Here is a 12,006-nt window from a genome sequence, read left to right as displayed (position 1 = left end):
TCTTATGTAAATAAACACACAGGCATTGCAAAACTATTAAAGAAAGAATAAAAGATGACAAGGTAATACCAATGTTAATCTAACAATGCGAGGAGGCACTGGCAACAGTTTTTAAATTTCACCGTCAAATAATTCCCGACTCCTCATCGGGCCACCCCCAAGGTTCACAAAATCATTTATCTGGCAGGGTTACCACAGGCTTTAGAACCCCACCCCACCCCACCCCACCCCTGAGCCTACACAAAAATACCAAGGTCATAGAAATTTACACTATGGATTTAAATTGCAAGCCCAACGACACATTAAGTGAGTGTTGAGTCGCAACCTGTTATGATTCCCGGGCTGCCATGATTCCTGCATGATTCCTGACCTGCCGAAAATGGCAGGTGGCGGGAATTGTCAGGACAGTTCAAATTTATGGCCCTGCACACCTCCACTTTGGCCCTCCCAACTCAGGGTTTGCTCCATGTTGGGAAATAAAAATTCAGCCTCTGGATTACTTCCCAGAAGATAAAACCTTATATTCAAGAATGCAGCTTTCTCGGTAAAAAGAGAATGTGTGGTATCCTATGTCTCTCCTTCCCCATGTGCCCCAAAGTTCTGCTCATGAGGTCATCTCCCAAAAGATGTGATGGGAGTAATTATTTTGTAAGATAACTGGGGCACTATTATCTAAGAATAATGTTTTTAATGACTATCTAAAAATCTCTGCACTGTCTGGAGAAATTTTAATTTTCAGCTTAACTTCAATTTAAAATGGAGCCATTATAAACAGCAGCAACAATTATACTTAAGACAGATGCGTTCTATTTTATATTGCCGTAAACTATATGTCAAATTGCAGGACCTTGACAGTGTGATGACCTTCTCGAGGCATCTTTCATGACTCTTCAATCGCAAATACCTGTTCAAACGAAGCATTTTCATTAGCAGTATGTCAGTCCATATCTATTTTTTTATGTGTGCAGGTACGAGGCCGAGGGTTGACTGGGAACCTACAATTTGACAACTATGGGCGCAGATCAAACTACACAATCGATGTTTATGAACTAAGACCTTCTGGGCCTCGGAAGGTAGGTTAAAATGAAGCAGGCCTGTTTCTTAAGCAAATGATGATGATTCTGATATATGGATATATTGAATTCAAAGACTTACAAGTATTATTTTTTTTAGTCAGCTAAATTTCTCTCTTGGACATGGACTGTAATTCCCCGGCCATTGGGATTCTCTGTTCCCACCGACAGTGCACTCCCGCCCGTGGGTTTCCCGGCAGCGTGGGGTGGCTTCAATGGGAAATCCATTGACAAGCGGCAGGAGTAGAGAATCTGGCCACCAGCGAACAGCGCACTGCCAAGAAACACGCAGCTGGGGGACCAGAGAATCCCACCCAATAATGCTGATTTCAGGGTACTCACCAACACCTTACCAAAGTGACCATTGTTCATCCATCTATTCACCTACCTTGAGGAAGCACGGGGCAGCACGGTAGCATGGTGGTTAGCACAATTGCTTCACAGCTCCAGGGTCCCAGGTTCGATTCCCCGCTGGGTCACTGTCTGTGCGGAGTTTGCACGTTCTCCCCGTGTCTGCGTGGGTTTCCTCCGGGTGCTCCGGTTTCCTCCCACAGTCCAAAGATGTGCAGGTTAGGTGGATTGGCCATGCTAAATTGCCCTTAGTGCTGGGTGGGGTTTCTGGGTTATGGGGATAGGGTGGAGGTGTGGACTTGGGTAGGGTGCTCTTTCCAAGAGCCGGTGCAGACTCGATGGGCCGAATGGAGTGCTTCTGCACTGTAAATTCTATGATCTATGTAACACAGTTCCTGCAATTACTGCAATTTCTATCTCATTAGCTATTTAAGAAAAGATGTTTAAGTAGTTGTTATTTTCTTTGCTTTGAATGTATCTTGTGTGGGTGGGCCACCATCCTTGGTGGTTGAAATTTGTTGTCACTGGCATTAACTGAATTATCATTGTGCAACATTCATTCCCTGTGGACTTGCACTACACAATGGGAAATAGAACTTCTGCTCTGTGACTGGGCACACTGACTCAGACTACTTTTGTTGTGATAGAATAATAAGGACCATCAGTTAACAGTGATATAGTTATAAATGTCAGATATGCCTTAAAGGGGATAACTTGGCCAAGAAATTGGTATCACGCTAGTTTCCAATGCAAATTAAGTGAGCAACGTCTCAGGGACGTGTACTCAAAAGCAGAATTCTGAGGTTGGCTCCAAATTGGCCTTCGTCACATAAAACTGGAGAGTTGTATCCAGAAGCTTAATTGACACAATTCGGGTATCTCATTCAGCTCCTCAATTGGGGCCTTCTCAAAGTCAGCTGGTCGGCTGCTGTGCGGGATTTTAGGGTGGGGGGTGAAGGCGGTTATCAGATGCAGGAGGCTGCATCTGGAAATTAGATTCACCCCCCCGCAATCCACCCAGCATGAATTTTGAGACCAATAAACAGATGTGGAATTGACCACTCTTTTTTCCTGACACGTCTTACTTCAGTATGACATGGCACAGTGTTTACTTTCTCTCTCCACATGTATTGCTCATCATGATTTCCTCTTTAACTTTGCTGCCAAAACCCTCAGCGTTGCCTCTTTTCTGCTGTTTCTGCTGCACAGTTTTCCCACAGTTATTCCCTTAGGCCTACTGCCAGTAGATCCAACTCCCCTACTGTCTCCTTTCTTAACATGTCTACAAGGCTCTCCAAGTCATCATGGTTAACAGCAGTACAATTGCAAGGAACGCCAGTATCACAGAAACCTAGGTAGCCTATCACAGCTAGTGAAATGGCTTCACATAAGTTTCATGAATATATTTTTCCAGCATTTCCAGCTTGTTTACCAATTAAAATACTTAGTCCATGACCTTGGTTCCCATGACTACATAGATAATAGCTGCAATGTAATTAAATGGCTTCTCAAGCAAATAGTGCTTCACAGGCACTTGCCTTAACTAGTCTTCTGACATTCACAGAAGTGAGTGATCACTTTGGTAAGGCTACAGTGTCCGTCAAACCGTACCTCTACAAGAATCAGTACAATGAGGAGAGGGGAGGTTTTGATTACTGTTCCAAATATATAATAACCGCCATCATATATTCTAATTAAATACCACCGAAGAAAATACATTATACAGAAATCTTGGCAGCAGTACTGCATTGCCAAAAGACTCTCAAATTACTCGGTGAGATACCAGAAGGTGAATGGTTAAACGGGTTAAAGCGACTGCTTCAACATTGAATGGATGAATTTTGAAAGGAAGGCATTAAGCATTTCTCCAGTCATATCCAGACTATAGTTCCAGGGCCCAAATATTGCCACTGGATTTTAACTGACTTTGCTATTGCTTCTTCTATCTATTTCTGTAGATTTTTTTAAAAAACAACAGTCGTTGGCTTCGAGCACTGAGAGTAAATGAGTCATTTGGGGGAGTTCTAGGGTGAGGAGGCTGAAATAACTTGACAGTCATCCTGGGTTAATGACTAATTTGTTCATGTTAATTTGAATCCTTTGCACTGTCAAGCCCCCAATTCCTCCCAAGATAAGGTACTCATTTTTAACTATTCAAATAACCAACCTTTCATAATTAGGGACATGCAGGCTAATCATAATTCTTTCAACCATTTGCCTTTTAACTCTGGCTTTATATTACAGGGTAGTTGCTGGAGATTGTCTCTTCCGACACTACTTTAAAGTTCTCTGCACAGCAATCATAAGTAGGAGTTCTAATTGTCATGCTCAGCTCTTTGTTCATAATGGTTTCAGCATAGCTGTTAAGAATAGCCATGCGCTGTTTGCTTTGTTAGTCCACACAGAGCTTCTACCCACACAAGGCATCTTCAACCAGGAGGTTTACTGGTTCTAACAGTCCTAGTGTGAAGTAATATTATGTAGTCTTTAGCTGACTTCGAATAGCTATTGGCCTATAGGACAGCATACCTTGAGACAAAGGGTCAGATTTTCCTTTTGGAAGTGGGATTCGGAAGGTGGGTTTACATTTAGGTCATACACACACCAGCCCCAGCCCCAGATCCTGATTCCCCTCCTGGCCAGCATGACATGAAGTGCAGTTTTCATGCGGTGGGGGTCCTATTGACCCGAGAGATTAATCTGCTGCCCAATTAGTGGCCGGGGAGGCAGGAATGGGGATCGAACCAAGGAAGCAGGATACGTTCTGTTCCAACTTGTCAGTCATTGCTCTGGCTGATATCTATGTATGGTCTTAAATCAATAGGTGCTATTTTCCCAAAAGTCCCATAGCGAACACATTTAGCCACGTGTTTCCCGGCACTTGCAGTGCCTAGAGACACATGGCTATTCAACGCGACTTGTGTTGAATAAGGAGCCTGAATGGGGGAACGCATGGACAAGGCCACACATAGCCCTGTGTTTTACAGTGGGGTGCTCCACTCCCCATAGCTTCCCATTGTACCGAGGCCCCCGATACGATCTCCGACCTCCCCTGAAGCCCGAATGCAATATGGGAGGGCCCCGGCCATCCCCCGCCACCAACGCCAGGCAACCCCGGCCCAATCACACGTGTGCAAAAATGCCAGCTTGGAAATGTCATCCTGGCACCCTGGTAGGGCCCATGCCAGCGGGCAGCACCACCTGGGCACCTTGGCAGTGCCAGGCTGGCACCTAGGTGGCACTGTCATGATGCCAGGCTGGCACTGCCAAGGTACTGAGGTGGCAGCAACAGTGCCATGGTACCACCTGCCTAAAGGGCATGCAGCTGGGGGCCTCTGATTCCCTGGGAGACCCCCCGTGAGTGCCATTCCATCTGGTCCCCATTTGTGGGGACCAGTGCTGAACAGCGCTCACCCGAGGTCTCTGAGGCAAAGGAGTTGAATCCCAAAGTTTCAGGTATCTCGGGAATCTGCACATTAGAGAGAGGCTTACTGTCTTAATAATAATAATATTATATTAGTCTTGCCCTAATATGTAAATTTGCTAAAAGTGATCCCGCCCATTGTGGAAATTTGGCAAATTAGATCTAGAATTGGTGGAGTGGCAGAGGGTGATGGTCGAGAGGTGTTTTTCTGACTGGGAGCCTGTATCCAGTGGGGCCCCGCAGGGCTCAGTGCTGGGGCCCTTGCTGTTTGGTTTATATAAATTATTTAGACATGTATGTAGGAGGGTTGATCTGTAAGTTTGCAGATGATACAAACATTGGTGGGGTGCTAAATTGTGAGGAGCAGTGCATTAGATTACAGGAAGGTATGTAATCTAAGGCTGGTCAGATGGGCTGATCAGTGGCAGGTGGAATTCAAACCGGATAAGAGTGAGGTGAGGAACTTGGGCAGGACAAACAAGGCAAGAGAATACATGATAAACGGCAGGACCCCGGGAAGCACCGAGGATCAGAGGGACCTTGGTATGCATGTACACCGGTCCCTTAAGGTCGCAGGGCAGGTGGATACAGTTGTTCAGAAAACATTTGCTTTTATTAACCAAGGCATAGAATTAAAGAGCAGGGAGGTTATGCTGGAACTGTATAAAATGTTGGTTAGGCCACAGCTAGAGTATTGAGTGCAGTTCTGGAATCCACATTATAGGTGGTATGTGATAGCACTGGGAAGGGTGCAGAGGAGATTTACCATAATGTTACCTGGGCTGGAGAGTTTTCGCTGTGAAGAGAGATTGGATAGACGTTGATTGTTTTTCTTGAGAGCAGAGGAAACTGAGGGGAACATGATTGAGATGTATAAAATTATGAGAGGCATTGATCGAGTAGACAGAAAGAAACCTTTTCCCTTGGTGGCGGGATCAATGACAAGCGGACATAGATTTAAGGTAAGGGGCAGGATGTTTAGAGGGGATTTTCACCCAGAGGGTGGTGGGAGTCTGGAACTCGCTGCCTGAAAAGAGGGTGGAGGCAGAGACCCTCATAATACTTAAGAAGTATTTAGATGTGCACTTGTGATGCCTGAGCAGACAAGGCTATGGGCCAAATGCTGGAAAATGAGATTAGAATACATGGGTAGTTGCTTTTAACCAGTGCTGATGCAATGGGCCGAAAGGCCTATTCTGTGCTGTAGACCTCTATGAGACTACGACCTCAAGCTGCCCAATTAACGATGCGGGCAGCTACACCTTCCCGCTCCCTGCCTGGTCTCCTCCTGCCTTTCCAGTTCTTCTGGAAAATCATCACATTTCGTAATGGTGGATGCCACCGGCGTCATTTTATATTGCCGTTCCGCCTGCAGACTGTCCAGTTCAGGATGGGAAACTGCGGCTCAGATGGAAATTTTCACTTTATTTAACATGGAACAGGTAAATGAACAGCATCAAATACCTGACAGATATTCTGCACAGTCATTTTGTTTTACTACTTGATCATTTCAAATTTTATTGAACACCAAATTCTCCCTATTTCTGTGTTATTCACATTGCTTCATCCAAATTACTGGATATTTTCATTCTTTCAAGTAAAAGATGTCAAAATCCGTCTGAATATTTTGTACTTAACATGTCAAAACTGCTAAGTTGCTTCCCAGGAGACAAATGAGCCCAGTCAAAAGGATTGTAAAGAAAGATTGCCCTTATCAAATAAACATTGATCATTGGTCCTCACTCACCGGTCTGATGTGCATGTTTGATACTCCAGACACAAGTGCCAATCAAAACGTTTTGGGGAGTTTCTCTGCCAGCCTAATGAAGGTTTCATTGAAGAAGGATATTGCTGTACAGGGAAAACGTTTTCAACATATAAAACTCCTTTTCAAATCAAGCATTTACTGGAGAGACACTGTTGGATCAGTTGGTGAATGTCTCTATTGCAGTAAAAGGAGCTTGTATTCTTTGCATTGCTGGATACTGACCCAAATCTGTCAATCATTACGCAACCTATTGTTTACAAAGTACAGCGCAGTAAACAACAAGTCACTGTAAGAGTGTCATCCAAGCCAAAAGAATCCAAATATAAAAGCAAATTACTGCAGATGCAAAGAATCCAAACCTGGCCAAATACCTACTTAAAGAAAATGGTTTTTTAAAAAACAAAGAACCAGGCAAAATTTGCCTCTGTAACTGTGTTGCCAGTTTTATTTTAACACCTAGTGTGGAACTGAGCCATATTGACAACAAAGTCCCCAGATTTCATAGAATCGTACAATTTACAGTGCAGAAGGAGGCCATTCGGCCCATCATCTCTGCATCACCCCTTGGAAAGAGCACCCTACTTAAGCCCATACCTCTACCCCAGGGCGTGGTTAGAGAAACAAAAAATAAACTGAAGCAAGAAGCTGAGCGAGAGCAAGTATTTTAAAGCATTGTAAATAATGTTCCTGGGAACATTGGGTGAGATTTTCCTCCCCCTCAGTGGCGTGTTCCGCAGCGGCAGAAGGTGACTCATCAGTGGCCAGCGGTGGGATCTTCTGGTCCCGCCATTGTCAACATGGTTTCCTGCTGAACTCATCCCACTTTTTGGGGACACCTTGAGACCCTGCCAGCGTGAACGGCCAGCGAAATCCACCCATTGAAATTGATGTGCGTTATCTCTGTCTATCCCTGAAGCACAAAACACGACAACTGGTGATGAAGATGGAGAAAAGTTTACATTTTTGGCTCCAGCAACTTTGATTTTTTTTAACCGAGTGGCCCATCCACACCGTGTGATCAGTGGATTTCTGGGTGCCAGACTGACTTGATCACGATGGGTGTGGCCGGTCCACAGATAGCAGCAATCAGCACAAAGGCAGTATTAGCTTGGAGCAGAAGATAAGCAAATATTTGAGCAGCCAACAGAAGATACGTCTATGCTTGCGCGGTTTCAAAGTGCTCTCAAGGAATTCTTCAGGCCAAAGAAAGGGGTGATGCTCATACGATATATATTCCACCAGAGATGGCAGAGAGCCCATCATGATCATATACTTTCAAAAATATGCACAAATTACAGAGATACTTCATTGATTCACAACACAGTGCCCTCGTGCTTAAGGCGAAATCACTATAGAATCCCTACAATGCAGAAGGAGGCCATTCAGCCCAGTCTGCACAGATCTTTGGAAAGAACATCCTATCCAATGACTTCACAAAGGTGTGCAGGTTGCTGAAGAAGATGACTTCATTGGTTTGACAGATGGCAAAGTCTCTCTTGATGGTGAGGAACAACATGGGCTGAATTCTCCATTCTGGAGACTAAGTATTGATGCTACCGTGAAAACGACAGGGTTTCACAACGGCGTGATCGGGTCCACAGCTACAGCAATTCAACCGCTCCCAAGGGGCTAGCACGGGCGTATCGGGAACCACAACAAGCTGTTAACGGACCGGCGGCCGATTCGCCGGTTCCGTGATTGACACTGACCCACATGGCTGCACCCTTGCCAGCCGCAATGGCCGGGTGCGCTGGCCACTGATGCCATCAGGTACCCAACCCCTGGGTTGCATGCCAGGCCGTCTAACACTGTTGCTGTTTGTATTTGCCCCCCCCCCCCCAGGACAAGGCCGCGCACAACCACTGGGAGCGGGAGAAGACCGTAGGGGGACCACCAGACTTGTGTCCCCTCACCATGCCCAAGTAGAGGGCACTAGACATTGTCAGCGGGCCGGAGGAGAGGGAGGTCGCCGACGCGGTTGGCGGTGCGCAACAAGGTTGCCTGGTTACGGGTCCCCAAAACAAAAGTGTGCCCACCGCCACACCCCAACCCCCTCACCCCAGAATCCCAATCCCCCTCACCCCTCACTCTCCTCACCCCACACCCCAACCCCCTTCACCACACCCATCACCCCCCTCACCCTACATCCCTCACCCCAGCCCTCACCCCCTCACACCTCACCCCAGACCAGTTGTCTAACCATACAAGTCACCTTGTGTCTTACAGGACCAGCCGGGTTGGTCCCAGCCCATCCGGGGGCCCCCGCCCCCAGCGAGTACCAGAGCCAGTGCCCCAAGAGAGCTGAGCACCAACAGGGAGAGCCGCCTGTTATCCGCCAGTGGCCGCAGGCCGACATGCACCCCATCGATTACCCCCTGGACCCGGGACATCCCGGTGATGGCAGCAAAGCCCGTTGCCCGGGCATCCTGGTGGGTGCGGTCCACAGGGTACTGGATATACCGGTCTACCAGGGCATACAGGATGTTCATGACAGCCTGGAAGATGTCTGGGAGATGCCGGACAGGTCCCCACTCGGCGATTGGAAAGACCCCATCACGTAGACGTTGAGGGCCACTGTCAACTTGACGGCCATCAGGCGGTGCCAGGTCTGCCATCATGTGGCAGATGTGTCTGGCAGTCTCCCTGCTTATCCGCAGCCTCCTCCTGCATGCCCAGTCTGGGAGTTCCTCAAAGGACATACGGTTGCGGCAGATGCATGGCCTCATCCGGCCCCTCCTTGGCACCACCTCCTCTTCCTCCTACTCTTTCTGTTGGGCGGCCGGCCCTCCAGCCTGAGCGGCTGCCATCTGCCCCTCTGCAGCCCGCTCCTCTGCTGCAGCCTCCGCCTCCTCTCTAAGACACCCCCGCTCACGCTGCCTCAGGACTGCATGCAGAGCAGCGGCCGTCGCCACAGCGGCCAACATTGCTGGTTGATGACCGAACATGATTATCTGGAGGGGGTTAGGGGAACACATGTCATCATGGCTCATACACCCGTGCACATCCTGGTACCATGGGCTACATGGTGGCCCCGGTTGTCACCGCGCGCCCCAGCTAGGCATGTCCCCCACCCCGCAACCCGGCCCCGTCAGTGCCCTCGGTCCTGGTGCCTGTCCGTGCTGCCAAGGCCACCATTTGATGGCACTGCCCTCACTGGGGGCTGCCGTCGGTGTGGCCCCGGCTGGTTCCCCGGTGGGTGTCGCCGGTTGTGTGGGGTAGCCGTGGAGTGGGGCGGCACCCACCTACACAGTCATTTTCTCGCCGTCCACCTAGGGGCCGGGGTGTTTTGAGCGACAAACTCTACCATAGTTACTTTACTCAACTTTCTCCCAGTCCTGCAAGCTTCCGATGATTCAATTATTCCTATTTTTAGAACCGTCACAGTTCCAGCGCTTGGCAAAAAGACAGGTTTATGTTCTACATGGCCAAAGGCAGAGGCCTCATGGGGGTAAATCTGTTTTATAAACTTGGCTCGAAACTTGCAGACCCCACCAGAGCACCCATTAATGTGATCGATGACACAGACTACACACCATGTATTCATTCCCTATTTACCGGATTTGGGGAGATTAAGAGGCACTGTCAATGCTCCTCATGGAGGCACATCAATTCCACCAGTTGCCCAAAATTTGAGAATGTTGCTGTTTAGCGATCCATGTCAGAGGTCACAGGAGCTGAAATGGCTTGAAACAGATGGTATCATTGAGCAAATGAAGTCATCTCCATGACTATTAAACCTAGTCATGGGCAGCATGGTAGCATTGTGGATAGCACAATTGCTTCACAGCACCAGGGTCCCAGGTTCGATTCCGGTTTGGGTCACTGTCTGTGTGGAGTCTGCACATCCTCCCCGTGTGTGCGTGGGTTTCCTCCGGGTGCTCCGGTTTCCTCCCACAGTCCAAAGATGTGCAGGTTAGGTGGATTGGCCATGCTAAATTGCCCTTAGTGTCCAAAATTGCCCTTAGTGTTGGGTGGGGTTACTGGGTTATAGGGATAGGGTGGGGGTGTTGACCTTGGGTAGGGTGCTCTTTCCAAGAGCCGGTGCAGACTCGATGGGCGAATGGCCTCCTTCTGCACTGTAAATTCTATGATCTATGATCTAGTCATTCCACAACAAACAAAATGGTGAACTTAGACTATGGAGCGACCTTGATGGGGGTCAGCAAAGCTATCATTCCAGACAAGTGTTCACTTCCTGTGATCCAGGAACTGTCAGCATCACTTCATGACTCCATAGTCTTCAAGAAGCTCTACATGTCACAGAGCTATCTTCAAGTAACACAAGCGGAGCAAAGCAGATATCTTAGAGATTGGATTATCCGCAAAGGTGTGCTTCAGTGCTGCAGAATATATGGATTGAGGTAAGCATCAAATGTATGCCAGAAGATTGTTTCATCACTCTTGCCAGACTGAGAGGACATTCAAATTTTTCAATGCCGTTATTTTCCATGGAACGGACAAAGTAGAACACAATCAGTGCTTATCATTGGTTCTCACTTAACTCGCACAATACAATGTAATGCTCAACAAGGACAAATACACTTTCACAGCTTCCCAGATTGACTTTCCAGGGTACAGGGTTACAGCAACAGGAGTAAAACCTACACAAGACAAAGTTAAAGCCATTCATGTGCTTTTGACCGTGTCTAACACAAAATTGTTCCTCAGTACTACTGACATTTATCGCAAATTCATTCCTAAGTACAAAGAGGTCACAGAGCCCCTTTTGAAGCTACTGCGCAAAAATGTACATTGGGAATGGGCAATCGCACTGTATTTGACATGTTAAAGGCAAAATTGGCATCTCCACCAGGTGCTGAGTATTTCGACCCACATAGGTCAGAGAATAGAATACCTCTAGTACGGAAAGAGGCCGTTCAGGCCATCGCGTCTGCACCGACTCTCCGAAAGAGCACCCCACCCAGGCCACACCCCCACCCTATCCCCATTACCTCACCTAACCATTCGACACTAAGGGGTAATTTAGCGTGGCCAATCGACTTTACCTGCAGATCTTTGGACTGTGGGAGGAAACCGGAGTACTCGGAGGAAACCCACGCAGACATGGGGAGAATATACAAAGTCCACACAGACATTCCTGCCTTGTACAGGGGCAGCACGGTAGCATAGTGGTTAGCACAGCTGCTTCACAGCTCCAGGGTCCCAGGTTCGATTCCCAGCTTGGGTCACTGCCTGTGCGGAGTTTGCACTTTCTCCCCGTGTCTGCGTGGGTTTCCTCCGGGTGCTCCGGTTTCCTCCCACAGTCCAAAGATGTGTAGGTTAGGTAGATTGTCCATGCTACATTGCCCTTAATGTCCAAAAAGGTTAAATGGGGGTTGCTGGGTTACAACGATAGGGTAGAGATGTGGCTTGAGTAGGGTGCTCTTTGT

The 12,006-nt window shown here is 47.7% G+C and overlaps 1 protein-coding gene across 6 annotated transcripts in view; it reads left to right on the top strand.

The window, feature by feature from the left end:
* gria3b (glutamate receptor, ionotropic, AMPA 3b) overlaps positions 1–12,006 on the top strand; it is a 626,694-nt gene that overhangs the window by 348,076 nt on the left and 266,612 nt on the right. For all 6 annotated transcript variants that reach the window (XR_011946682.1, XM_072505636.1, XM_072505635.1 and 3 more), the window contains exon 8: positions 969–1,073. Coding sequence is in view for 5 of the 6 variants with exons in the window: in XM_072505636.1 (XP_072361737.1) it covers positions 969–1,073 (105 nt within the window). In the remaining variant the exon portion in view is untranslated. The remainder of the gene's footprint in view (positions 1–968; positions 1,074–12,006) is intronic.

Source organism: Scyliorhinus torazame, chromosome 5, assembly GCF_047496885.1.
Source record: "Scyliorhinus torazame isolate Kashiwa2021f chromosome 5, sScyTor2.1, whole genome shotgun sequence".
NCBI classification, from domain to species: domain Eukaryota; kingdom Metazoa; phylum Chordata; class Chondrichthyes; order Carcharhiniformes; family Scyliorhinidae; genus Scyliorhinus; species Scyliorhinus torazame.
The sequence above is the reverse complement of the archived record's forward strand: the minus strand, read 5'-3'. Positions and strand labels throughout refer to the sequence as shown.